At 43.1% G+C, this 27,104-nt stretch overlaps 1 protein-coding gene across 2 annotated transcripts in view; it reads left to right on the top strand.

Annotated features, from left to right (window-relative positions):
- Nucleotides 1-27,104, top strand: part of ELAVL1 (ELAV like RNA binding protein 1) — a 93,081-nt gene that overhangs the window by 33,625 nt on the left and 32,352 nt on the right. For both annotated transcript variants that reach the window (XM_054013345.1, XM_054013346.1), the window contains one exon: nucleotides 7,603-7,786. In XM_054013345.1, coding sequence (XP_053869320.1) covers nucleotides 7,615-7,786 — 172 coding nt within the window. In that variant the 5' untranslated portion in view covers nucleotides 7,603-7,614. The remainder of the gene's footprint in view (nucleotides 1-7,602; nucleotides 7,787-27,104) is intronic.

Genomic DNA, 27,104 nt, shown 5'->3' with positions numbered 1-27,104 from the left:
GGATTACACAGCAAGATAAAGAACGGATGTTGCTTGAATGCCAGCAAACACCGGGACCATACGCTGCCAGGTTTTGTCATGCAATGATACCAGATTACATGCTGCAAGCATGGCGTGGTCAAGTGTCCTACCATGGAGGACAGAAGAAGGCTGCACTGTCCAGAAACCTTATGGCAAGGCTTTTGGAGTACCTCCAGGAGAGCTTCATGGAGATGTCCCAGGAGGATTTCTGCTCCATCCCCAGACACGTTAACAGACTTTTCCAGTAGCTGTACTGGCTGCGAATGCATCCCAAGTCCTCAGGGCAAAGTAATCATTAAAAAAACTCTTGCTTTTAAAACAAGTTTTATATTTTAAAAGGTAAACTCACCTGAGGTCCCTTCCATGGGGTCATGGTCTTGGATACTGGCTTGGGAGGGTACTTCAGTCAGGCTGAGAAAAAGATCCTGGCTGTTACGGAGAATGGAGTGCTGTGTGCTCTCCGCAAGCTCGTCGTCCTCCTCCTCCTCCTCCTCTTCCCTGTCCGCAGAATCCTCAGGTGTAGGTGATGAGATTATCCCCGCCTCGGAATCCATGGTCAGAGGTGGGGTAATTGTGGCGGCCCCCCCCTAAAACTGCATGCAGCTCGGCGTAGAAGCGACATGTCCGCGGCTCTGACCCGGAGCGACCGTTTGCCTCCTTTGTTTTTTGATAGGCTTGTCTGAGCTCCTTGACTTTCACACGGCACTGATCTGAGTCCCTATTGTGGCCTCTCTCCATCATGACCTTGGAGATTTTTTCAAAAGTTTTGGCATTTCGTCTTTTCGAACGAAGTTCTGCTAGCACTGAATCGAACGAAGTTCTGCTAGCACTGAATCCTCTCCCCATATAGCGATCAGATCCAGTACCTCCTGTACGGTCCATGCTGGTGCTCTTTTTCGATTATGGTCTGCATGGTTACCTGTGCTGATGAGCTCTCTGTGGTCACCTGTGCTCTCCATGCTGGGCAAACAGGAAATAAAATTCAAATGTTCGCGGGGCTTTTCCTGTCTACCTGGCCAGTGTATCCGAATTCAGATTGCTGTCCAGAGTGGTCACAATGGTGCACTGTGGGATAGCTCCCGGAGGCAAATACCATCGAATTGCGGCCACACTAACCCTAATTCGAAATGACAGTATCGATTTTGACGCTACTCCGCTCGTCGGGGTGGAGTACAGAAATCGATTTTAAGAGCCCTTTATTTCGAAATAAATGGCTTCGTTGTGTGGATGGGTGCAGGGTTAATTCGATTTAACGCTGCTAAATCCGAATTAAAGTCATAGTGTAGACCAGGCCTTCGGGTCGGTGTATCCTTGTCTATGGGGAGCTTACTTCTGATGATGAGCTTTGTGTGGTGAAGACAGTTTTAAGCGTGTTAAGGTATGTATCCAGTGTGACGTTGCACTCCATATGTTTATGAAAATATCCTTATGAGTGTAAATATAATGTAACTGGGATATGCTTTATGCAAAAGATCTCTTGTAAGATATCATTACAAAGCTTATCTACTGAGTGTGTTCATCCTATTTGTATGAATGTATCATTCTTGTATCTGAAGCTAGAAATATGAAGTATTACTCTGAAGTCCTATTGTAACTGTGCAAAGTGTGGGCCCTAAATGGTGATTTGGAATCTTGATGGCTCCCATTAGCTAGGACAATTGGTTGTAAATGGCTCTGTTTACTTGTAAGCCTTCCTGTATATCTTGTGCCAGCCAGTGAGTAATGAAGTCTCACTGGACATGTGAATGTGTCACATGATACTGGAATCCATCTTAAACCGGGTGCTTTTCCATTTAGAAGGAAGGGTGGGAATCCAGAGAGAGACAAAGGATTCCCGCCTTGTACCAAAGATATAAAAGGGGGTGGAACAGAACAAAGGTGGCTGCCAGTCATGAGAAATCCCCTAGTTACCACCTGAGCTGGAGCTAACAAGGACTGCACCGGGGAAAGGATTGGGCCCAGACTAAGGAGGAGTCTAGTCTGTGAAAGAAGCTTATTGGAACTACTCTGAGGGCGAGATTTACCTGTATTCAGTTTCTTAAATGTATTCGGCTTAGACTTGCATATTTTGTTTTATTTTGCTTGGTAACTTACTTTGTTCTGTCTGTTATTACTTGAAACCACTTAAATCCTACTTTTTATACTTGAAAAAATCACTTTTGTGTATTATCAAACCCACAGTAAGTGATTAATACCTGGGGGAGCAAACAGCTGTGCATATCTCTCTATCAGTGTTACAGAGGGTGGACAGTTCATGAGTTTACTCTGTATAAGCTTTATACAGAGTAAAATGGATTTATTTGGGGTTTGGATCCCACTGGGATCTGGGTGCTGAAGAGAGGTAACCTGCTGAGTGGTTTTCAGTTAAAGCCTGCAGCTTGAGGCGTGGTTCAGACCTGGGTCTGTGTTGCAGCAAGCTGGCGTGTCTGGCTCAACAAGGCAGGGTTCTGGAGTCCCAAGCTGGCAGGGAAAATGGGCTCAGAGGTAATTCCAGCACATCAGGTGACAGTTCAAGGGGATCTCTGTGACCGAAGCCGTAACATCCAGGCTTCCTCCTCTGAGCACACTCTGTGGTATCAGAGTGCCTTGCTGTAGAGAACAGATTTCTTGGTGTGTTTGGGTAGTTTCTGGATCTATGAAGGTAGGTGTGGTGATCTGTGAGTTTCTAGTACATAGTTTTCTGTAGGATTCCATTGCTGAAGCTGATTGTAGTGTCCAGAAAGTTGATGATCGTGTGGGAGTGTCCCAGGGAGAGATTGATGGATGGGTGGTGGTGGTTGAAGTTGTGGTGAAAAATCTGAGGGAGTTTGTCTGTCCAGAGGACAAAAATATTGATGTGTATCAGGTATATTGTTGGTTTTGTAGTGCATTTGTCCAGAAATTATTCTTCAAGGTTGGCCATGAAGAGGTTGGCATATTGTGGAGTCATCCTGGTACTCAGACTGTTCCCATGGTTTGGACGAAGTGTGTGTTGTTGAATGTAAAATTGTTATCGATGAGGATGAAACAGCTCAGTTTGGCGATGTGTTTGGGGTGGATAGCTGCATGTTGTCTATTGTCTTGGAAATATTTGAGGAAGGCAGGTATGCTGTCATTGTGAGGGATGTTGGTGTATAGGAACACCAATAGGATGGCAGGGATGGTGTTCTGAGAGAAGTTGTTAATGTTGTGGAGGAAGTCAGTTTTGTCCTGGAAGCTGCCCCTTTTTGTGATGAGTGGTTTGAGGATGGTTTCTGAGTCCTGATTTTCCTTCAGTAAGAGTGCTTTGGCCAGATATGATGGGTCTGCCTGGGTTCCCTTGTTTATGTCTCTTGGGAAGCATGTAGAAGGTCCCTGGCGTGTGGGGTTCTTGGGAGGATGAGTTTGTCTTGGAGTTGTTCAGGAAGGATTTGATGTCCTTAAATTCCTGGGTGAATTGTAGCATGGACTCTGCTTTGAGTTCTTTATAGTATGGGGGTTTCAGAGAGCTCGTTGACTTCGTTAACATAGTCACCATGGTTGGGGACTATGATGGCATTTCATTTGTCAGATTGTTTGATCACTGTTCCTACTGTATTTTCCACTATATGTGTGTGTGTGTGTGTGTGTGTACACACACACACAGACAGAGAGAACATGAAACAATGGGTGTTACCATACACACTGTAAGGAGAGTGATCAGTTAAGGTGAGCTTTTATCAGCAGGAGAGAAAAAGAACTGTTTGTAGTGGTAATGAAAATGGCCCATTTCCAGCAATTGACAAGGAGATGTATGTGATGTCTTTTTTAAGGATTTCACAGTCAATTTCTTTCATGATGCAATCAGTGTAACGATCAAGGGTGTGGTTTCATCTGCTTTGTGGTGTCCAGTCAATTTTTTTTTTTCCTTATGAGTGTCAATGGGGATGTGGTAATATGAGTGGTGTCCTCATTGTGAAAGAATTAATTGAATTGATAACTCTTCTAGACACCAATAATCACAGGCTGAATAGAGACACTGGTTTTATAGCAGGTTACAGATTGTTGTAATAAGCTAACAACCATTCCCTAGCTGTCTTCTTCCCCCCACCACCCTTCCTTTCCCTCCTGTGACTAGAGGGGTGTTCACAGACCACTTCACCTTGAATGATCATACGAACATAAGAACGGCCATACTGGGTCAGACCGAAGGTCCATCTAGCCCAGTATCCTGTCTTCCAACAGTGGCCAATGCCAGGTGCGCCAGAGGGAATGAACGGAACAGGGAATCATCAAGTGATCCATCCCCTGTCGCCCATTCCCAGCTTCTGGCAAACAGCCATTGGCTAATAGCCATTGATGGACCTATCCTCCATGAATTTACCTAGTCCTTTTTTGAACCCTATTATAGTCTTGGTGTTCACAACATCCTCTGGCAAGGAGTTCCACAGGTTGACTGTGTTGTGTGGGGAAAAAATACTTCCTTTTAGTATGTTTTAAACCTGTTGCCTATTAATTTTGTTTGGTGACCCCTAGTTCTTGTGTTATGAGAAGGAATAAATAACACTTCCTTATTTACTTTCTCCACACCAGTCATGATTTTATAGACCTCAGTCATATCCTCCCTTAGTCATCTCTTTTCCAAGCTGAAAAGTCCCAGTCTTATTAATCTCTCCTCATAGGGCAGCCGTTACATACCCCTAATCATTTTTGTTGCATTTTGATCCTTTGAAATACATGTAACTTCTTATGCTAAACAATCTGTTGCATCTTGTATTTAGCTGTGACACTGTGTACATTTCCCAGACTAAGGAAGAACTGTGTAAGCTCGAAAGCTTGTCTCTCTCTCTCCAACAGAAGTTGGTACAATGTTGGTCCCCACATATTATCTTATGGAAATTTTAGACAAAATGTGATGTCTCACTGATGGTGGTTTTTTTTTTTTTTTTTTTTTTTTTTAAACCATAACACTTGAACTTTTTTCAAAGTTAGTGAACATTTTCATTCACCCTGAGAATTGACCTTCAGTGTTTTGGTAACACAGATTTGAATCTGAACTACAAGGGTAAGTGAAACAAAGGCTTGTTGTGGGTTCCAAGACCAGAAGACACCATTGTATCTAGTCTGACCTGTATAACAGAGGCCATAGAAAGTCCCCAAAATAATTCCTAGAAGAGATCTTGTAGATGAACATCTAATTTTGATATAAAAATGATCACTGATTGAGAATCCACCATGATCTTTCATAAATTATTCCAGTGTTTAATTGCTCTGACTGTTAAAAATATGCACTTTATTTGCAGTCTGAATTTGTCTAGCTTCAACTTCAAGCCATTGGATCGTGGTATACCTTTCTCTTCAGACTGAAGAATGCAAAGCCTATTGGTAGCCAGACCAGGAGAGTGTATGGAGTTTAGTATTTCTGAAGTTAGAAAGAATAAGATCACTGTGGCTAAAAGGTTAAAATAGCTTCAACGCTTCCAGTGGCTGGCATGAGAGTGTTATACAGGAAGGAAGGATGGTATTAGAAAAATTTAGTGTGAAGTGCATGATATCACTTGAGGGGTGGGTGTTTGCATACCTTATTTATACATCAGTATATTGAATCAAGGTACTCGGATTCCATGGTGACAAGTGTAACACAAATTTTAATTTTTTTTATTGTTGAAGGTGTATAGGTATAGTAGTTTCATAAGTTTGTATGGAGCATGGCAGGACTACAGGGGTGGAAAATTTTGCATCTGTATACTGTCCAAAGTGTAGGGGGTTTTTTACATTTTACTTTTAACTCAGAATTTTTTGGTATTCCAATGTTTTTAACACTTGCAAATCTCCTGAAAATTGGTGGTGGTACATATTTCCATCTAGAATTCCAGTTTAACATAGTGCTGCACTCTGGCTTAAATTTTAATCTTGTATGCTGAAAGGTTCTGCTTTATATAAATGGTGATGGGAGTGATTTGGTAAGTTGAAGTTGGAATTAATTTCTACAGGGAAGATTTAATAATGGTATGAGTGTGCTCATGGACATAAATTTCTTTTGAAAATGTTGTTGTAATTGGCCAGACGTAAGGTCATGCCAGTGCACCAATTCCTAGTTATGTACGGTAGGGGCTTCCATCACTTAAGAATATTCTTTATGCCCATTGTTTTTAAATAACCATCCGCTTAGGCATCCTTCTGCTCAGTAGGAGCTGTTGCAGCCCTTTTGGCATAGAGGAAGGAGTGCTAGGCCGAGAGCTGGGATTCGGAGCTTTAGTCCGAATTCTTCCACTGATTCTGTGCACTTCACAGCCTTTGTATGTAGCCTTGTAACTCAGTAACACCTAGTTTAGAAGGCAGGGAAGTATAATCCCTCCTCGCCCCCACCCCACACACACACTGAGAGTTGCACAAGATAATGTCAAACAGCTGGGAAAATAATCTAGTCTCTAATTTCAGAGGGATAGCCGTGTTAGTCTGTATCAGTAAAAACAACAGAATGGGTTTTAGCCCGTGAAAGCTTATGCCCAAATAAATTTGTTAGTCTCTAAGGTGCTACAAGGACTCTAGTCTCTAATGTTGCAGACCAAGTCTCAGCCATCTAGCTACTTTGTTTTTGAGAATGAATGTGCCAGACCTGTGTGTTTGTCTGGGCTTTCTATAACCACTAGGCCCCATTTCCCTCCTGAGCCAGAAATAGAACCTGGCCATTCTGATTCTCAACATTCCCAGATAGTTGTGTAAGTCACTGCTCTTCGGGTGGCTGGCCCACATAGTGGGTAACAGCCTGATACTGTGACCAGTTATTCATTTAGCTCAGGTAGTACATCTCCGTTGTGGATTAAAAAGTTCTGGATTCAAGACCTGCTGATAACTTAAGTTGAGTGAGGTGGTCAGTATGACTTCCCATGAAACTTCTGGATTTTTTTTCAGTTTTTTTAAACTTAAAAAATTGTAATAAAAAACCCACCCCTGTTAAAAGCATGCTTGAGTTTCAAAGTCAATCCCTAAATTAGGAAATGCCAGAATTAAGGTTCTTATGCAATCTTAATTTGCCTCTTCTGTATGTATTATGAATGATTAAAGTCTTCATGTGATCGCATGGTGTCAGTTCTACAACACCCATGCCTCATTCTGTATAAAGGCTGGACAGTGTATAAGGCAGAGGTTTGTAAGAAAATAACTTGTAGTTAAGGCACTGGACTGGAACCCAAGAGAACTGGCTTCTATTTCAGTCTCTGCCATAGATTTCCGATGTCACCTTGGGTGAAGCTGTTGCCCCTGCAATCTGAGTTCAGCCCCTTGCTAATATGTATCTTTTAACATAGTTTTGTGTATGTGATTTGTTATACATTGAAACATACCTAAAATCTATTTTCACTCCTGTTTTTTGTTGTTTCCCCTCCCCCAATTTATTGAAATGAACATCTGGGGGCTTTTTAGTGGTTCAGGTTTGTTAGCTTGAGAGAATGAAATAGCCTGGAATTTTTTTGAAAAACACTGGAGTTTTCCTTTAAGATATTAAGATAATATATAGTTTTGAAATAGCTACTTGTTTTCATCTTCCTAAAGTAAAAAGCTTTCAATTGAATACAGGTAGAGAAAGTTCAATTTATTTTAAAATGAAGTTGTAGACCTTATTTGTGATTTTTCTCTTTGCAGATATTTTATAGAATGTCTAATGGTTATGAAGATCACATGGCTGAAGATTGCAGGGATGATATTGGTAGAACAAATTTAATCGTGAACTACCTCCCTCAAAACATGACACAGGATGAGTTACGGAGTCTATTTAGCAGTATTGGCGAAGTTGAATCTGCTAAACTTATTCGGGACAAAGTTGCAGGTATAATCTAGTCTATAAGAGTTTTTGCTTTGTGGTAGACTGCTTGCTGAAATATTAACTTGATCTTATGAATAAGGTGAAACGTAGACTGTGCAAACAATCAGAGTCCTCAAAACAGGAAAATACTACGTGCCTTATATATTGTTGCAGGATAACCTTACCTTAAGGAAATTTCTTATTTGAGTGCTTTATTTTGTGACCTTAACATTGCTCTAATGCTAATTCCATTTCAACTTCCCAAGCTCTTTAAGGAAGAAGGCAAGATGGGGCTCAGGGAAAAGTAATAAACACAGTGCTGCTTAGATTTGTGGAACTTGATGGTTCTTTGAAATTCAACAAATGTAATCAGAGCCAGAGTAACAGCCGTGTTAGTCTGTATCCGCAAAAAGAACAGGAGTACTTGTTAGTCTCCAAGGTGCCACAAGTACTCCTGTTCTTTTTGTGTAATCAGAGCCGTAACTTTCTTGATACACCTATTCAGTTTATTAGCTAGCAAGAGTCACTAGCAGAGTTTTATCAGCTTCTTGATGTGGAAATAATGAGGTGGTTAGAGTATAAAGGCACGTAATTTTTGACATGCTAAGTAGTTTCCTATATTTACAAGTTCTGCTCATCCTTGTTCAGAATCTTTTGAGTTTACAATCTGCTTCAGTAGGTGAGGTAGTAAATTCCTATAACCAAGTAGCTGTGCAGGTAACTGACTGTGGATACATGTTTGCCTACACCCATGTCTAACTAAGCATGTAGCTAACAGCCTAGTGGAATTTTCTACAGCACTTGGTGAATCCTGCATTTCAAAGATTCTTACTCGCTTCTTCAAAATTAGCAAAGCCCATATTGTTCATTAAGGCCTATTTACATACCAAGTCTGAAGCTTCAAAATTCAGTGGCTGAGTTATCCTCATGAATAAAAATTAATATTTGTACAGAATGTCAGTTTTAGTAGAGACGAAGCACGTAAAATTTTGTGCAGAAGGTGAATATTTTAGAAAGCGTGCATGTGAGAACAGGTGACTACAGTGGAAATGGTTTCGCAACTTTAATTATAACATTGACGACTAGTATGACTTCTGGAAAAAATGAGAACAGGGATCAGAACTTTTCAGAGTCCCTCTTTAGCTGAAACTACTTTATATGGCATATGGATATGTGGGTAGTATGAGCAGAACTAGTTCATGAGGGGTTTACACAGAAGCTTGACAACATAGGGATGGAGAAGACCTGTGATAGTAAGCCATCCAGTCCGTTTCCCAGGCAGTGCAGGACTGAATTCTACAGCACGTTGTCCATTATTTTGTTCAGATTAGTTTAAAATGTCTTAAGCACTATAATTAGGTCTAGACATTCCACCACATTCTTGGGGAATCTACTTTGCAACTTTATACATTAACTGACAGGAATGTTTTTTCCTGGTCAGCTTAATTGTTCCATTCCTTAATTATTCCTAGCTAGATAATCTTTGTATTAGACTAAAACACTTATTAACCAAAGACTGATATGGAAGATGGAGAGCCAACAGTGAGGCCTGTAACTGAATAGCAAGCCCAGCCACACACTTCATTCATCTGCTCGGGAGGAGGAATTAATCTCTAGATTTGCCTGAGGATCCAGCTGATGGGCTTGGTCTTCCACATCAGCTTCTGTCTCCTAAGCATCCAAGTTAAATCTGAAGAGCTTTCCATTTTCCTTTCTCTTGCCCACTCTTACTCTTTTTTGGCTTCTTGGAGGGAAGAGACTTGTCCCCTCTCCTCCTTCCCTTTTCACTACCACTGCATCCCATTCTGGAGGGTCTGGTGTGGAGTTTCTGCTATTCTATCCCTTCATCTGGCTTGCGGTTTTTTTTTTGGATAATCCTTTGCTATGAATAGCTCCAATACTTGATTGTGTTTCATTACTTTCTCAAACAGCTATGGGGTGGAATCTATGAGCAGCAGCACAGACATTGGAGCTATATTCAGATTTCAGAAGACATTAGACATCGGTTAACATTTGGAAGATGATCTTTGCTCCTTATGATGGTGTTTTTATTTAATCTTGTTTTCTGCAGAAATGATGACCTAGACCTTCTTACGAGGGAAAACTACTTATTGTTAGCGAGTGGATTTTTCATCTCTTGGCAATTCCTGTCCATCTTTGATGTCTTAATCCTTCAAATACTGTATTTGGAAATTGTCTCACCAGTATGACTCTCTCTTCTTAGTTGCTGCTTGAATTATGTGAGATTTAGTTATTCTAATCTTACCTCATAAATTAATCTGTCTGACCACGTTTGTTGCTGTGTCTCTGGTAATAGAAGATCACACTTAGAATAATATGTTCTGCACTGGTGTCACGGCTTCGTCACAGCTGGATACAAGAGCAAACTACAATTTTTCAGTCATCTGCAAATTTTATCTGCAAAGACTTTATATTTTCTTCCAGATCATTGATTTAAATTTTTTTATTAAATGGCATAAGGCTGAGAAAGATGAGGCAGGAAACCTCTAGAACAGTGGTTCTAAGCTATGGGGCAGGCCTCCCAAGGGAGGAGCAAGAATGTGTCAAGGGAGGCACAAGCTCTGTATGTGTGTGTGTGTGTGTGTGTGTGTGTGGGGAGGGAGTTATTTATATTTATTTTTTGAGAGCTCTGGCTGGCTGTCAGTCCAGGTAGCTGGGGCTCGTTCAGAAGTGCCATGCACATCTGGGAGGTGGGGATAAAGGGGCAGTTGGAACCCTGCCACTCCAGGGCTGACAGCCGGAGCCCTGCCACCTGGGCTCAGGGTCTCCTCCCTCTGGCAGCCCAGGCTCTCCTCCTCCTCCCGTCCCTCCAATCCCTCACTAGGAAGTGACAGGACTCTGGCTGTCAGCCCTAGGTTGGCAGCAGCAGCGCAGAAATAAGCGTGACAGTGGGGTGCTAAGTCTGTGTGAAAAGTGATATTGACGAATGACTTTTCACATTGCCACCCTTACGTCTGCGCTGCTGCTGGCGTGGAGCTGCCTTCAGAGCTGGGCGCCTGGCCAGCAGCCGCTGTTCTCTGCTGTGCTTTCAGAACTGGGTTGCTGTATATGTACTTGGGGGGGAGGGTAGTAAATTACTACAGATACAAAGAAGGGGCGGACCGATCATTCTAGAAGTACCCCCACTATTTGATCATTCTCTATTAACAATTGCATTTTGAGATGTTAGCCTATTTTAATTTATCTAAAAAGTATCATATTGATTTAATCAGGGGTTCTCAAACTGAGGGTCAAGACCCCTCAGAGGGTCAAGAGGTTATTATTTGGGGGGGTTGCGGGCTGTCAGCCTCCAGCCCAAACCCCACTTTGCCTCCAGCATTTATAATGGTGTTAAATGTATTAAAAAGTGTTTTTAATTTATATGGGGGAGTTGCACGCAGAGGCTTGCTGTGTGAAAGGGGTCACCAGGACAAAAGTCTGAGAACTCCTGATTTAATGTAATGCAGACTTATTAATCTGAGGTAATAAGTCATATGCCTTACAGATATCAAAGTATATTCTATCAAGTTACCTTTATCAACCAGATTTGTAATGTTGTTAAAAAAAATCAAGTTTGCTTGACAACACCTATTTTCCATTAAGCTATGTTGATTGTCATTTAATTATTTTTCCGTCTTCTCTTTATTGATAGTCCCACATCATCTGTTCCATTATTTTTGCCTGACATTGAGGCCAAACAAATTAGCTTATAATTAGCTACTCATCCTGTTTTATTCTTTAAATATTGTCAGAACATTGACTTTCTTCTTGGTCTCTGGAATTCGTTTTCCAAGGTTTATTGAACTAACACCAGTGGCCTGCAGACTCTTGGGTGCAACATTTCCAAATCTGTTGATTGAAAGCTTTTAACTGTAGTAGAAGCTGCTTAACACCCTCCTTGGTTACTGCTGGAATGGTGCGGTTATGAGGTGGATACATTATCTAGCTTTGTTCCTCATACAGAATAAACATTAACCAAATGCTTTTACCTTCTGTGCATCATTGACTATATTACCATCATCTCAATCTAGTAAAGATCTGTATAAGTGTTAGGATTTCTTTTGTTTCATGATTCATTAAAAATATTCTTCCTTATTGTCCTTTGACCTGTTAGCCATTGATACTCCATTGGTACCTTTAACTTCCTTTATGAGTCAACTGTAATTCTTAACTTCTAGTTTATATTCATTGCAGTCCATTTCCCCTTTTCCCATTTGCTTATTGCTGCATGCTGACTTATATTTTATTGTTCCTTTCATATCCTCTCAGCCAAGATGCTTCAGTTAGAGGGGCATTATGCTCCCGGTCAGTATTTTGTATAATTATTTTTAGCTTTGAGAAATTGGCCCTTTTACAGTGCCAAGAATCTATATTACTGTCTGGGACTGTATTCTGTTTTCACACAGCAAATAAGATCATGGTCACTTGTACTGAGGCATCTGCTAACTCTTTATTTTGCTGAGCAATGCATCTTTGACCCTTAAATAAAATTCTGTAAATAATCTTTGTTTAGTGTCTTTTTTAACCCTTTTTCCTAACAAATGGCTGTCTTTAGTTACATTTTCCATATACACCTCTACCCTGATATAACGCTGTCCTTGGGAGCCCAAAAATCTTACTGCGTTATAGGTGAAACGGCGTTATATCGAACTTGCTTTGATCATCTAGAGTGCGCAGCCCCCCCCCCCCCCCCCCCCCGGAGCACTGCTTTACCGCGTTCTATTCATATGCATGTTATATCGGGTCGTGTTATATCGGGGTAGAGGTGTAGTTAAAAATCATTACCAGTTATCCTCATATGTACCGTTGAAGAAATTAGTGTTTAAGCAATGTTATTAACTATTTTTCTATCTTTCCCATTACAGTCACAATTCTCTCATTCAAAATGGCCATGCTTTCCCAGAGGTTAATGGCTTTTAAGCTACTTGTGCCTAAATAGAGAAGGAACTGCTTTCCTAGAGGGCAACATCCAGAGTTACCTTCCAAAATTTTAGTAACTAGTATCTAAAACCACTACTTTAGGGTATAATCTAACCTCTAACTTCTGGGGTTTAGGAGGAAACTTCCCTGGGAGGAGGTTGTCCCATATCTATTTTGGTTTTTTTGGTATCTTGTGGCCAATGCCAGCTGCTTCAGTTTTAGAGATAGGATACTGAACTAGATGGAGCACTCACCTTGAATTTCTGTGTTCTGTTGGGGTACATCTACACTACAGGGGGGAGTCAATTTAAGATACGCAAATTCAGCTACGTGAATAGCGTAGCTGAATTCGACGTATCGCAGCTGACTTACCCCACTGTGAGGACGGCGGCAAAATTGACTTCTGCGGCTTTCTGTCGACGGCGCTTACTACCACCTCCGCTGGTGGAGTAAGAGCGCCGAATCGGGGATCGATTGTCGGGACGCGATAAATCGATCCCCGAGAGGTCGATTTCTACCCGCCGATTCAGGCGGGTAGTGTAGACCTAGCCTTGGAGTGGTTCTGCTTCTGTGCTTGCTTCAAAGCAATCATCTGACCTCTGTGCAGAGTTTCTGGGCTGAGGGTTTTGTCCTGAGAGCCTTTGCATTGCTTAGTTGGTTGATTAACTCCTCAAAGGAGGTTGAACTTACAAGTGCTGTTTGATTGTCACATCACACTTGGAGGTCTTGGTGACTGGCTTGGTTGGAAGGTTGCGCACCATGGAAATTTATCCTGGCTTGATGCAGCAAACTGTACCTCTAGCCAGTTTTGTGGATATGTAACACCCTTGTCTTGATATAATTCATGTCAATGGTTGCCCAATGTTCATGTGCTGTCCCAGCCCCCCTTAACAATGCTTCAGCCTATCGCCTAACTGGGGGCAAAGGGATGGTGCTGAAAAGGAATATGACTGTTTAGAGTGTGATAGCTTTTGAGGAATCATCAGCCCATGTAAATATCCAGTGAGGAGGAAGACAAAGGCAATGTCTGGCCAGGATGATCTTACTTTTGCCCACTTCCTGAAGAAGCAGCCCCAATGCACTTCCTAAACCACAAGCCCATCCTTTCTCTTCCTGTAGTCCCCTGCTTTATTTGTTACACACCTTTGAATGAGGCAGGGGTGGTGTGAGGGCTTCAGATAACTGCCTCATTGGGGGCATGGCTACACATTCAGTGCTGCAGCGGCACAGCTGGACTGATGCAGCTGCAGTGCATCTGGTGAAGATGCTCTGTCAATAAAACTACCTCGGCGAATGGCAGCAGCTATGTCTGCAGGACAAGCTCTTCCACCAATATATACTGTGCACACAAGCACTTATGTCAGTGTAACTTATGTCGCTCGGTGGTGGTTTAGTCACACTACCGTGTGACATAGCTTATGCCAATATAAGCTGTACTGTAGATGTAGCCTTACTATGTATTCTAGGCATTGATTGAGGCCCAGGTTCTGAGGGGCAAGAAAATAACGTGGTCACATCATTGGGGCAAAATTAAGGAAGAAGGGGCAGCCTTTATTATGGCAAATTTAAATGATTTCCTCCTTTAAAATACCTGTTTATTTAGGAAGTAGTTTAGCAATTTTACAAATCTCTCTACCACACAAGCACCACAAGTGTAATATTAACAATTACAAAAAATCATTTTGTTTAGAGAAATCTTATACAAACATGGTCATTGTCATCAAGGACTTTTTTGCTTTACACTGAAAAGACAGTTCTTCAAGTGATGGTCCCTACTGTATTCCAGTGAGGGCTTATGCATATGCACCGTGTGTTTGGATCTGGAGATTTTTTCAGGTAATAGTGTTCATTGATCCGCACATGCACCCATGGCTTGCCTCATGGTTTTGTCTGAGGTGATAAAGGGCGGACTGAACCAATAATCTCTCCGGTTCCTTCTGACTGCCACATGGTCCGGGTTGGAACTATTAGTGTCCTCTTGCATGTGATGCACTTTATTAAAAAAAAAAAGAAGTGTACATAGTTTTACAGTTTTTACCATTTCTGTTGATTTTTATAGTAGTTTGTTAGTAGGATCGGGGTATCTTTTTGGGATGTTTTATTCCCAGTGAACACCCACCACCACCACCCATGTGCGGCTACAGGCCTATGCAGAGAACCTCAGGCTTTAAAATCTGCACCTCCTGCCTGCGTTCCTTCTTGGTCAGATACGAACATCAACACTGCATCTACTGCTTGGAAGAAGCCCACATTTCATCCAGGTGCAGTATCTGCCAGTTTTTTCCAAGCCATACCCAGACTCTCCACCTCCAGAAGTACCTCATGGAAGTTGCCATGAGACCTCATTTTGACCCTGGCCAGGCAACCCCACTGTACGTCAACCTGAGGCTACCAACAGTGTGCCTTCAACTATGAAGTTCAAGGCCGGCACCAGCAGTACCACCATTATGGACCATGCGCATGGGCCTAGTCAGGAGATAAGGAGACATGCACATAAGCATGGCAGTAAATCTTCCTCTAAACCTACGAAGGGAGAGACTCCTTCCGTGAGTTCCAGCCATGGGGACTGAGTGCAACCTAAAGTGCACAAACATGAAAAACAGCTGCATAAATCCATAGATCCGCCAGTACTGAGTGTGGACCTGCACACACAAGTCAACATTAGCATCGCTCAGAGCCAGAGAGCCATAAACTCCAAGGAAGACCACTGCTCCCATTTCGGTTCCGGGGACCGAGAAAGCGCTCTTGACTCCACGGAGGTTGGGAAAAGTGCCAGAACCCCAGTAAGTGTTTGTTCTGGGAGAACCAAGGTCCCAATGCTTTCTGGAGCCCTCTACTTCCAGGGAGACGTGTTATCCGGCATCAGACATGCCACATCTGAGGCACTCCTCGCCCCCCACTCCAGCAGTGCACAGCTCCGATGGTACTGCCAATGGAACCGGTCTCCAAGTTTTCATCTTCAGAGGACTTGGATGAGGGTTAGGGACCATCCATCCCTTTCCGCCACTACGAGTACGCACTGAGACCTTCTATATTATGACAGTATTCTCCACTCCAGCTGCCGTGGAGCCACTGGTTTCCTTGCACCATGGGGCCCTCCTCAGCACCCTCTGGATCCATCCTGCTGGTCCTATTGCAGATCCTGGCCCCAATATCTTCTCTCAAAACCTGTCCATTCTGTCAGGGAGGCTTCACCTATTTCACCATCTGAGGTGCTTTCGAGTCGACGTTTGGAACCTGTAATGGAAGATGAGCGTCTCAGACGGTACTGCTGGAACAGGAGAAATTCCCATCATCCTCTCCTGATGTGGCAGTGGTTTCAACGTCCTCCCCATCTTCTGATGACTACTAGCCATTCCAGGATCTCCTGAGTGGAGTGGCTGGAGAGCTTTACATTCCCCTGGAGGAGATCCAAGGCACTCAGCATAAGCTGCTGGATATACTTCTCTCAGAGCGACTCTGCTGGGCCTCGATATCCATCAACGATGCCATCCTTGAGCCAGCTCACACAGTTTGGCATACTCCAGCCACACGTACGCGTACCCGAACAGGGGCAGAAAAAAATACTATGTACCAGTCAAGGGGTCTGAGTTTCTCTTCTCACTTCCACCTCCCAATTAACTTGTGGTACATGCAATGACAGAACGGGCTAGGCAACAGCATCTATCCTTCACCCCATCCAACAGGAAGGGCAAGCAACTGGACCTTTCAGGCTGCGAAGTCTTCTTTTCAGCCAACCTTCAATACAGGATTTCAAATGATCAAGCATTACTTGCCACATATGATTTCCTGAATTACAGAAAATTGCAGGATTTTGCCAAGTAACTGCCACAACAGGACCAGACCTGATTCCAGGCAATAATTGTGGAGGGGAAGCTGATAGCAAGGATCTCAGTCCAATCAGCGGTACATGCAGCAGATACCTCATTGCATTAAATGGCCATGGGCACATCGTCATGAGGAGGTAGTGGGGCTCCATTTGTCTGGTTTACCTAGGGAAGTACAAAATACCATCAAAGACCTGATGATTCCCTCCACACCCTCAAGGTTCTGAGAGCTACATTCCATTTTGAGTATTTACACACGTGTGCTGAAACTTAAGTTCTACTGCTGCAGCCCGCACAGCATTACAGAACCTCCCAGTTTTTCCATCAACGGCCTTACAAAACACCAAGGAAGTATCAGAAGATTAAAAAATCTCATCCTCCAGGACCCACCCTCCCAGTCTTCCTCCTCCCAGAAGAGGTATTTCTGAGGAACTCTAGAGAGCTGTCAGCCACCTTGCCTGCTGCGATATAAACACCCCACCCCGTTTGGGTGTCATCTAGCACTCTCTTTACAAGCTTGGAGTGCAATAACAACGTACAGTAACTCCTCGCTTAACATTGTAGTTATGTTTCTGAAAAATCCGACTTTAAGCGGAACGATGTTAAGCGAATCCAATTTCCCCATAAGAATTAATGTAAATGAGGAGGAGGTTGGGTTCCAAGGAAACTTTTTTCACCAGACAAAAGACTATATATACACACATGCGCGCTCTCTCTCGCTCTCTCTCGCTCTCTCTCGCTCTCTCTCGCTCTCTCTCGCTCTCTCTCGCTCTCTCTCGCTCTCTCTCGCTCTCTCTCGCTCTCTCTCGCTCTCTCTCTTTCTCTCTCTAAGTTTTAAACAATTTAATACGGTACATAGCAATGATGATCATGAAGCTTAGTTGAGGTAGTGAAGTCAGAGGGTGGGATATTTCCCAGGGAATGCCTTACTGCTAAATGATGATCTAGTACTTGATTGAGCCCTCAAGGGTTAACACGTTGTTAATGTAGCCTCACACTCTACAAAGCAGCACAAATGGAGGGAGGGGAGACAGCATGGCAGACAGAGAGAGACACCCTGTGTGAGAGAGATGCATGTTGCCCCTTTAAGTATGCTGACCGCACTCTAAGTACATTGCCTTTTTAAGTAGATCAGCAAATTGAGACAGCAGCTGCTCCCAGCAAGCTTCCTCTGTCCTGAGCCCTGTTGTGTGTCTCCCCCTCCACCCCCCGCTCTATGGAGACGGGGTAAGCGAGGGGCAGGAGCAGGGGGACACCCTAACATTAGCCCCCCTCATCCTCCCCCTCCTCCCCCCCCCCCCCCCCAGCAAGCAGGAGGCTCCTGGGAGCAGCTCCAAGGCAGAGGGCAGGAGCAGCACATGGCAGTGGGGGAGAGATTAGCCTGCTGAGCGGCTGCCACACAGGGAACTTAGGGGAGCTGCCAGTCCACCCTGATTCCAAGTCCCCACCAGCTAGCTCCAACGGGCTGCTCTTTCTGCAAGCAGTGGACAAAGCAGGCAGCTGCCAAAAAACGTTATAAGAGAACATTGCGCAGCTTTAAACGAGCATGTTCTCTAATTGATCTGCAATGTAACAACGAAACAGTATTAACCGGGATGACTTTAAGTGAGGAGTTCCTGTACAAGTGGGTGCTAAATGTCATCCACTATGGCTATATGATTGAGTTCTTTACGCTACCTCATTCACAACCCCCTCCCTGATCCCTCCTGAAGGACCACTCATGACAGAATCCTCGTCCTGGAGGTGGCCTTCTGACCACAAAGAGGGGCTATAGAGTGGGCTCCTCTGGACTTTTCTATTCAACTTACTTCCTGATACCCCAAAAGAAGGGTGGGTGGAGCCCAATCCTGTATCTCTATCATCTCAATTGCTTCATCCGCAAAGCCCAAGTTTCATATGGTCACCATAGCAGCCGTCATCCCATCATTCGAAGAAGGTATGTGCTTATGGCTCTCAATATTCAGGATGCTTATTTTCATATAAACATTCATCTGTCCCACCAAAGGTTCCTGATGTTTACGGTGGGCCTTCAGCACTTTCAATACAGGGTCCTGCCATTTGGATTCACCACTGCTCCCAGGGTCTTCACCAAAGGTTTCTCCATCATAGAGGCCTATCTCAGCGGAATACAGGGACCTCATAACACCTATCTCAATGACTGGCTCTTAGCAGCGTAGTCCAGATTTCCACCTTCATGTTACTCAGACTGCTTTCATCCCTTGGAGTCAGCTTCAATGTTGAAAAATCAACTTTGGACCCCACACGGTCCCTAGAATTTATAGGGGCCTCCATCAACTTAATCATAGCACGAGAGTACCTATCAAGGAACATATTCCAGTCTCTGCAGGAACTCGTAGCCCAAGTAGTTAGCGGTCCTTCTGTCCCGGTCAGGACTTGCCTGTCCCTCTTTGACCATATGGCTTTGGGCACGTACATCACTGCCTTGGCTCGCCTCCACCTTTGCTGCTTCTAGATGTGGCTCCAGAGAGTTTACTCACTCATGTGCCATGCCATGGATCTGATACTGACAGTTCCTACTGAAGTACACTCTTCCCTCCAGTGGTGGACAGACCCCCGACAGGTCTGTGTGAGGGTCCCCTTTCTCCCATCCTCCCCGGACAAGACTATTTATCACCAACACATCCCTCATAGGTGGGGAGATCACATAACATAAGGAACATTGACCCCTCAGGAATTCAGGATGCATGTCAACATTCTAGAACTCAGAGCTGTAAGGAAGGCATGCCAAGCATTTCTCCTATCCATTTACACCCATCATGTTCTTATCATTCTGGACAACACCACCACTGTTTACTACACCAACAAACAAGGGGGCATGAAGTTAACTGCTCTATTTGTGGTGAGGTGATCAATCTATGATATTGGTGCATCGTGCACAAGATCCTTTTATCTGCAGCCTATCTTCCAGGGTCTCAGAACGTGATTGCAGACTCTCTCAGCTGACAGTTCATGACTGATCACAAGTGGGAACTCTGATACCGTAGTAAGCGACATCTTCAACAAATGGGGGACTCCGACAAGGGACCTCTTTGCCTCCCCCAAGGCACATACCTCTCCTAGTGCAGTATTGGTTTCCACTTGAAATGCACTCATTCTCTGCTGGTTGGACCAGATCAACTACGTCTTCCCCACCACCACTCCTGCCACAAGTACTCCACGAGATCAGGCAGGAGAGAGCAATGGTTATCCTGATTGCCCCACTGTGACCCAGACACATCTGGTTTCCCAACCATCTCTACATGTCAGCTTGTCCTCCACTTCCCATCCCCTACTTTCCCTGAGCTGCTAACGCAAAATAATGGGAAGATCAAACATCCTGATCAACAGACACTTCACCTCACATAGTGGTATTTAGATGGGCATCTTCTCTAGAACAGGCGTGTTCATCAGAAGACAACCTCTTGAGTAGCAGGAAGGAGTCCACAAGGCGTTCCTTCTGGGCCAAGTGGAACCGCTTCACCACCTGGGCCCAACAGAACGGACTTTTCCCAAGAAGAGGTGAAGATATCCTCTTTATTTGGATTACCTCCTGTGCTTGGGGTCACCGGGTCTCGCCCTCCACTCTCTCAAGGCCCACCTAGCAGCAATGTAGCACTTTTCACCCCCCTGTGGAAGGACACTCCATATCTGTTGATTGCTAAGTTTTGAAAGGCCTCATTAGAACGTCACTGTGCAACCTATCGCCCCCCCAGTGGGACCTTAAACTAGTTCTATCGGCATTGATGAAACAGCTCTTTGAGCCTCTAGCTTCCTACTCTATGTCCCTCTTTTCCATGAAAGTTGCCTTCCTTGTGACTATCACTTTGGCAAGAAGGGTAGGTGAATTTTGGGGCCATGAGGGCAGACCCTCCTTTCTCCACTTTCCCATAAGGATTAAGTCTCCCTGCACCTACATCCCAAGTTTCTGCCAAAGTTCGTATCCCAGTTTCATCTTAACCAACACATTTACCTGCTCTCTTCCTGAAGCCTCATGCCTCTGAAGATGATGACTTCACTCCCTTGATGTCCCATAAGGCCTTGGTCTTCTACCTGCAGAGGACAAGACCAATCAGGAAATCTTCTAGATTGCGATAAACAATAGCCAAGAGGGTTAAGGGGCATGCAATCTCCAAGTGGATTTCACTATGCTATCAGTTGTCGGGACTGCCTCCATGCCCTGGGGTGAGGGCCCATTCCATGAGAGCTCAGGCTTCGACCGTGGCCATCCTCCACATTGTGCTGCTTTGGGACATATGTAGAGTGGACATATGGCATTCAGTACATACCTTTGTCACGCATAGGTGTGGGATTCTGCGACGAATGTCTCATTCGGCACAGCTGTCCTCTGCTCAACCTTTCTATCTTCATCCTTGCACCATCCTCCGACTTAAGTGTACTGCTTGTTAATCACCCTCAGTGGAATATAATAGGGACCATCATTCACAGAAGAGGAGGAGGTTACTTACCTGTAACTGGAGGGTCCACAAGATTTGTGGTCCCTATCTGTATTCCACTTCCTGCCCTCCTTCCCCTCTGCTGCGAATATCTTGCGGTGGTGGTGAAGGAATTGGAGGAGGAATTGGAGGAATTCACGGTGGAGAAGGAATTGGAGACAAGGTCAGTCTGCCCCACCCTCAATCACCTCTGTTGAAAATGTGAGGCGAGCAAAGGGCACATGCATGGCCCAACAGACACTACTTCTTGAAAAATCTCCAGCTCTTGATGCATGGTGCACACGCATAAACCCTCAGTGGAATACAAGTAGGTACCACATGTGTCTCAAAATATCTAATTAAGTAACCACCTAATCTAAGTACCTCCTAATCTGTTTCTGCTTATATTAGCAAATCAAAGCAAGTGTAATGTATTTTAAAGATATTCAAAAACAATTGTAAATGCTCTATCATTTGCAGGTGATTGTACTGTCCAGTGTTGCAAATTCTAACTAAATATTTAAGTATGGTTTTTATCCTTTGTGTATAGGTATGTACTTGATGAGTTAACCCTTCAATTACAGCAAAACATAATTTGACAGCTGTCAAATTAATCACAGTTAATGCAAGGGATTAATGCAAAACAAATTATCTAGATTTAAAAAAAATAGTCGTGACTTAATCACTACTTTGGATCATTATCAAGCAGAACCCATCAACATGGAAGCATCCGAATATTTAGCATATTTGGCATGTAAATACCTTGCAATGCTGGCTACAACAGTGCCATGTGAATGCATGTTCTCACTTTCAGGTGACGTCGTAAATAAGAAGCAGGCAGCATTATCTCCCATAAATGTAAACAAACTTGTTTGTCTTAATAATTAAGCTGAACAAGAAGTTGGACTGCGTGGACTTGTAGCCTCTAAAGTTCTATATATTCTTTTTTGAGTTCAGTTATGTACAAAATAATTCTACATTTGTAGGTTGCAATTTCACGATAGAGATTGCACTACAGTACTTGAATGAGGTGAATTTAAAATATTATTTCTTTTGTTTACAAACTAAGTTTAGTTTGTAAACTAAAAAAGATCAGAAATATTAAGTAAGCACTGTGCACTTTGTATTCTGTTGTAATTGAAATCAATATATTTGAAAATGTAGAAAAATACCAAAAATATTTATAACAAATTTAAATTGGTATTCTATTGTTTAACATTGCGATTAAAATTGTGTTTAATTGTGACTGTTTTTTAATAATTTGACAACTCTACTTATTAAGGTTTGTCTAATTTTCAAATAAATTTCCTTCTCCATTGAGAAGTTGCCAATAGTCCAGTGGCTACTAATTTAAGATTCATTGTTCACTTTTTCATTTTTTACTAGGAAGCCCTAAAGAATCATTTGGTAATATCTACAGGGTTGCATACTTCAGTGTTTATGTAGGTGAAGTTGTATACCCAGCTGGATCCCTTGACCCCCTGAGGGCCAGCTCCTGCCCCAGTGTGAGTGTCCCAGCTGGGGACAGACCTGGCTGGAGTGGAGGTGAGGAGCCCAGTGGGTGAATGTGTGAGAGGCTTCCAGCAAGCCTTATTTTCACTTAAATTAGGTCCACAGAATGCCCATTTGGTGCTGTAGAGAGATGTTCTCGAGTCCCAGTATCTCACCTTAACCTCTGAGGGCATTGACCTCACCCTTGTATCCAGAGCCTGCATAATCATAACAACTAGATCAGTGGAAATCAGGCTTCTGACTTGTGCAGAATCCTACCGATTTTGGCAGATTGATACCTGGAACATTCCCTGACGTTTTGGAATTGAGCCAGTGCAGTTTTCAAAAGTTACCATGTTACAGACAGAGAAATGCCATTGAGTTGAGTGTAAGGCCTTGCTTTGCTCAGCCAAATACATAAACGCATGGAACTATTTGGTGGTTATGAATTGCCTATAGTCTAATAATTGGACATGTTCACTAAGTGTATAATATTTCTCACCTCTTCGACTGCAATTTCTTCAAAACCTGTTCCCACCCAACTTTTATAGTGTTTTTTTAACCACGCTAGTCTTAAAGTACATTAAAAACTTAAATTTTAATTTTATTGTGCTGCAAATCAAGATTGCTGATTTTGTTCCTAAGTCGAATCCCATTCCCCTGGGCTAACTTGTCTGTCCACATCCTTTTCCCGCCACATATATGTGAACACTTCTTTACCAAGTTGACAGCAAAACTGATTATAAATTACTTATTTTGGTTCCTGTTTGTCCAGAAACTATTGTTTCTATTAAGTTAACTGTATGAAACAGCTTTCTAGAAAAACTGAACTCGAATGCCTAACCTGAAGGTACTGGGAGATTGGGCCAGTTGAAGATGATCTTGATTTCTGGAAAAGTCTCTGAATAAAGCACTTCAGTGCTTCTGTTTGTAAATGCAATAAACACTGAAAAGGCAAAATGTTCGGGCTTTTCACACCTGTCCAAACAAGGAATGAACAGCAAGGATGAACAAGTTCTTATATAAAAAAAATATATATTTAATTGAAGCTAATGGTTTTGCACATGGTCATTTCTGGGGAGTTTGTTCATTGAAATTGATGTTCAGAAACATAGGAATTGCCATATTGGATCAGAATAAATAGTCTGTCTGTTCTGTTTTTCTGTCTTTGACGGTGGCCAATACCATATGCTTCAAGAGAAGCAGTTAGAATACAGTATAACAACAACAAAAAAGATATTCTTTGTGTTGATTGGGAGTGTAATACTTTATCTAAAATAACTTTGTTGCATGTCCTGCTTGGCTAATGATTCAGCTGAAGAAAAGGCGTATTTGCTTTTGCTTTTTATTTAGTTTAATGTGTTTGGGTTTAAATATACACACAAGCTGGTCTATCCAGAGTCTTGCTATCCTTTCCATCAACTAAAAATAGACTATATGAAAACTATTATAAAATCAATACAGCAGTATATTCTCCTCTCTAGTCATTCCCTCCCCCCAATATCATACATACTATCACCAACCTGCAAACGTAGGATAAATTAAATAATTTGTCCCCCATCCATCTGGCCCCTAAATAACACTTTCCCTAATCACTTCAACTCTCTCCAAATGCCTGCTCAAAGTATACTTTCCAGCATGCCCTAAAAGTCAGTTAAGTTGGGCTATCTAGAACTAGGAGATGGGAGTGAATTACAATGTCAGAAACCCTCAGAGCGGGTGGTCTGACCAGCTCCCTCTTCTATACTAGGCATATACTATACCAGCTCCCTGGGTATATGCCTCTTCTGATCACAACTACTGCAGGATTGCACAAGGAAAGAAGTGTGTTTTATGTTGGATGATCCCAACCCATTTATGGCATTAAAACTCAAAATCAACAACTGGGAGCCAAGGGATAGGTCCTGGAGCACTGCCATCATGCACTTACAGCAAGATATTCCATTTAACAAAAGAGTTGCAACATTCTGCACTAGCTTCAGCTTGTGAATGGATTTAAGATGTAACCTATTATAGAGCACATTGAGTCCAAACTAAAGGTGACAAAGGCATGGATTATAGTGGAAAAGTCTTAATCTGAGAGGAAAGGATGCAACCCCATTGCCAGAGGCAGGAAAAGGGTGTCTTTGTCACTGCTCTTGTTTGAGCATCTAGCAGCAGCTGGAAATTTAACCAGACCCTTAATTGTTTAATTTTACTACTGAGTATGGCCAGATGCCTTCAGAGGATCCGACATAAGCCACCCCCTCCAGTTGCCTCCCTTAACCCACTATATCATTCCATTTTTATCTGTAATATGTTTAATCCAGCTCACTCTCATCCATAGCCAATCTTGTCCAGAGCTAGGGAAGATGCTCAACTTCACTCTGAGTGTAGGAAATGGCAATAAATCTATCATCAATATATTGAAATATTTAGGGCCCTATTACTTTGCCACTCATTTAGCATGCTCATTGAGTGACATCATAGAACTTTGCGGTACTTCACATGAAAGTGCCCTCAGGATCTCGCCACAAAAAGTAGCACAGCCACTAGAGAGCAGCCCTGTTGACTTGCCATAACACCTCATGATCTGTGGTACTGAAGGGAGAGTTGATAACTAGGATTATGGATTTTGATCCTTTGCCAGGAGAAGATTACACTTGTGGTGTTGGTTGGCAATCTCTGTACCTATGTTGGAACCCTGATCAAAAAAGCGCAGGGAAGTCCAGAACTGAGAGATTTAGTTTTACTGTAACCTTTTCCATAATCTCTGCTAAGTCTGCTTTGAGGTGGGTTTCTGGACAGAAGCTGAAAATATGCTTCCTAAAGAGCATTTAACACTCTGCTCTTCAAAGCAGGTGTGAGCATGCTCCAGTTCTGAAGGATCCAGTGCCTTTCCCATCTCTCCAGTGGTCTGTACCAGTCAGGAAGGACAGGGACCCAGATAACAGGTTGTGGCATGAAGTTCTACCAGTGCATAATGCAGACCAAAACTCAACCAGAGAGAGAACCTAGTATTTATCTCTTCCCAGGCTCTGCACCCCTATCTCAGATATAGAGAATTCAGTCTAGCTCTGACTTGTATCTGTAAAGTAACCAGGCGTTTCCTCCAAATTGGAGAAAGTCTCATCAACAATCAGACGAAGGCAGTCTGCATTAACCAGTATATCTGCAATCAGACCAAATCCATTGATCAGGACTTTGCACATGCTATAGTAGAAGTCAAGGGATATTTTTTTGCCATCTGTATAGTCACACCATCTGAATTTAAAAACATCTGTCATCTTCTCTGCTTCGTCTGTCACAGGTCAACTGTAAATCTTTGTATCCTCCAAGGATGAAGCAGGCACCTAGGGGACCACCGTTATCTATAGTTAAGAGGAAAAGATATTTATAGAGTGGTACCAAGCCATCAAGAGAGTTGTCTGTCATAAATAACATATTCTCCTTCAGAACCATCTGGAAGCATTCAAGTTCACTGAGGGCTCATCCTCAACAAAAAATAGGGTATGCCAGCTGTAATAATGGAGAGAATAGCACACTGTGTTTAGTCCTATGTGGGGAAAGATGATGAGAGGTCCATTTCATTTGGGAGCTATAGCAGATTGGTAGAAGTCAGAAGCATTTGATCCTTTGTGATTGATTGAGGTGTGAAATGTACAATAGTACTCTTTCGCTTTAGAGACTGTCGGGCTGTTGCATCTTTTTATCTAGTGTGTGTTGTCATTTTGCTGGCCAATGTGTACAACTTCATTAAGAATGTCAAAGGGTGCTGTAGTTGCATATTAAATTTAGCCCCATATCATACATAGTAATTCCCAGCACTCTTCGTAATCACTGAATCATTATACCCCTCAAGATTCCTTCTGTTCTTTGATATTGCTGTTAGTTCATCTCATGGATCCTTGTGTGGATCTACTGGTACTTTTGAGAGGATCGATGTTTGAGTCCATTGCAATTATCTGTAGATGGTCCAGAGCAGGTACTGGAAAGCTGGCATTATTTTGGTGTATTCAACTTTGAAATGATACTAGAGGGTTTAATTTTCCTGTAATACATGGGTCCTGCAGGGGCTCTCACCTGGGGATAATACAGAGCTCCCTTTTTGTCTGGTGATGGCTACTTTGGAACGAGCCCACATGCCAAAAATGACTGATTCCGAAGAAGATCCTCTGGGGCAACTTTTTCAGCCATGTCTTCTCCCCTAGTGACCTCAAACCAAACCATTTCCACCAAAGCAGAGCTTCTAGACCAGTGGTCCCCAACCTTTTTCATTTGGCGGGCGCCAGACGACGAGCCACCGAGGACTGTGGCTGTGGACGAGCATCCGCCAAAATGCCACCGACAAGCAGCAACGTCAATAGGCATCGCTGCCGAAATGCCGCCGACAAGCAGCGGCATTTCGGTGGCGACGCCTCTGGATGACGCGGCATTTCGGCGGATGCTCGTCCACCGGCCAGTACACGGGTTCACTTACACGCCCCGGTAGGCACCATGGTGCCTATGGGCACTGCCTTTGGGACCCCTGTTTTAGACTGTCAGATAAAATAATACAATCTTTCCCTGGCTGTCTTTAATCACAGCCCACGGTTCTGACTGGGAAGCAGGGAGAGGGAGTCTGAGAAGGGAGTGGGAGAGTGCCACTGTATTGAGGTCAAATTATTTGAGAAGATTAAAATGTGTTCTATA

This window comes from Malaclemys terrapin, chromosome 24, assembly GCF_027887155.1.
Source record: "Malaclemys terrapin pileata isolate rMalTer1 chromosome 24, rMalTer1.hap1, whole genome shotgun sequence".
NCBI classification, from domain to species: Eukaryota; Metazoa; Chordata; order Testudines; family Emydidae; genus Malaclemys; species Malaclemys terrapin.
Note: the sequence above shows the minus strand (reverse complement) of the source record. Positions and strands in the feature narration are given on the sequence as shown.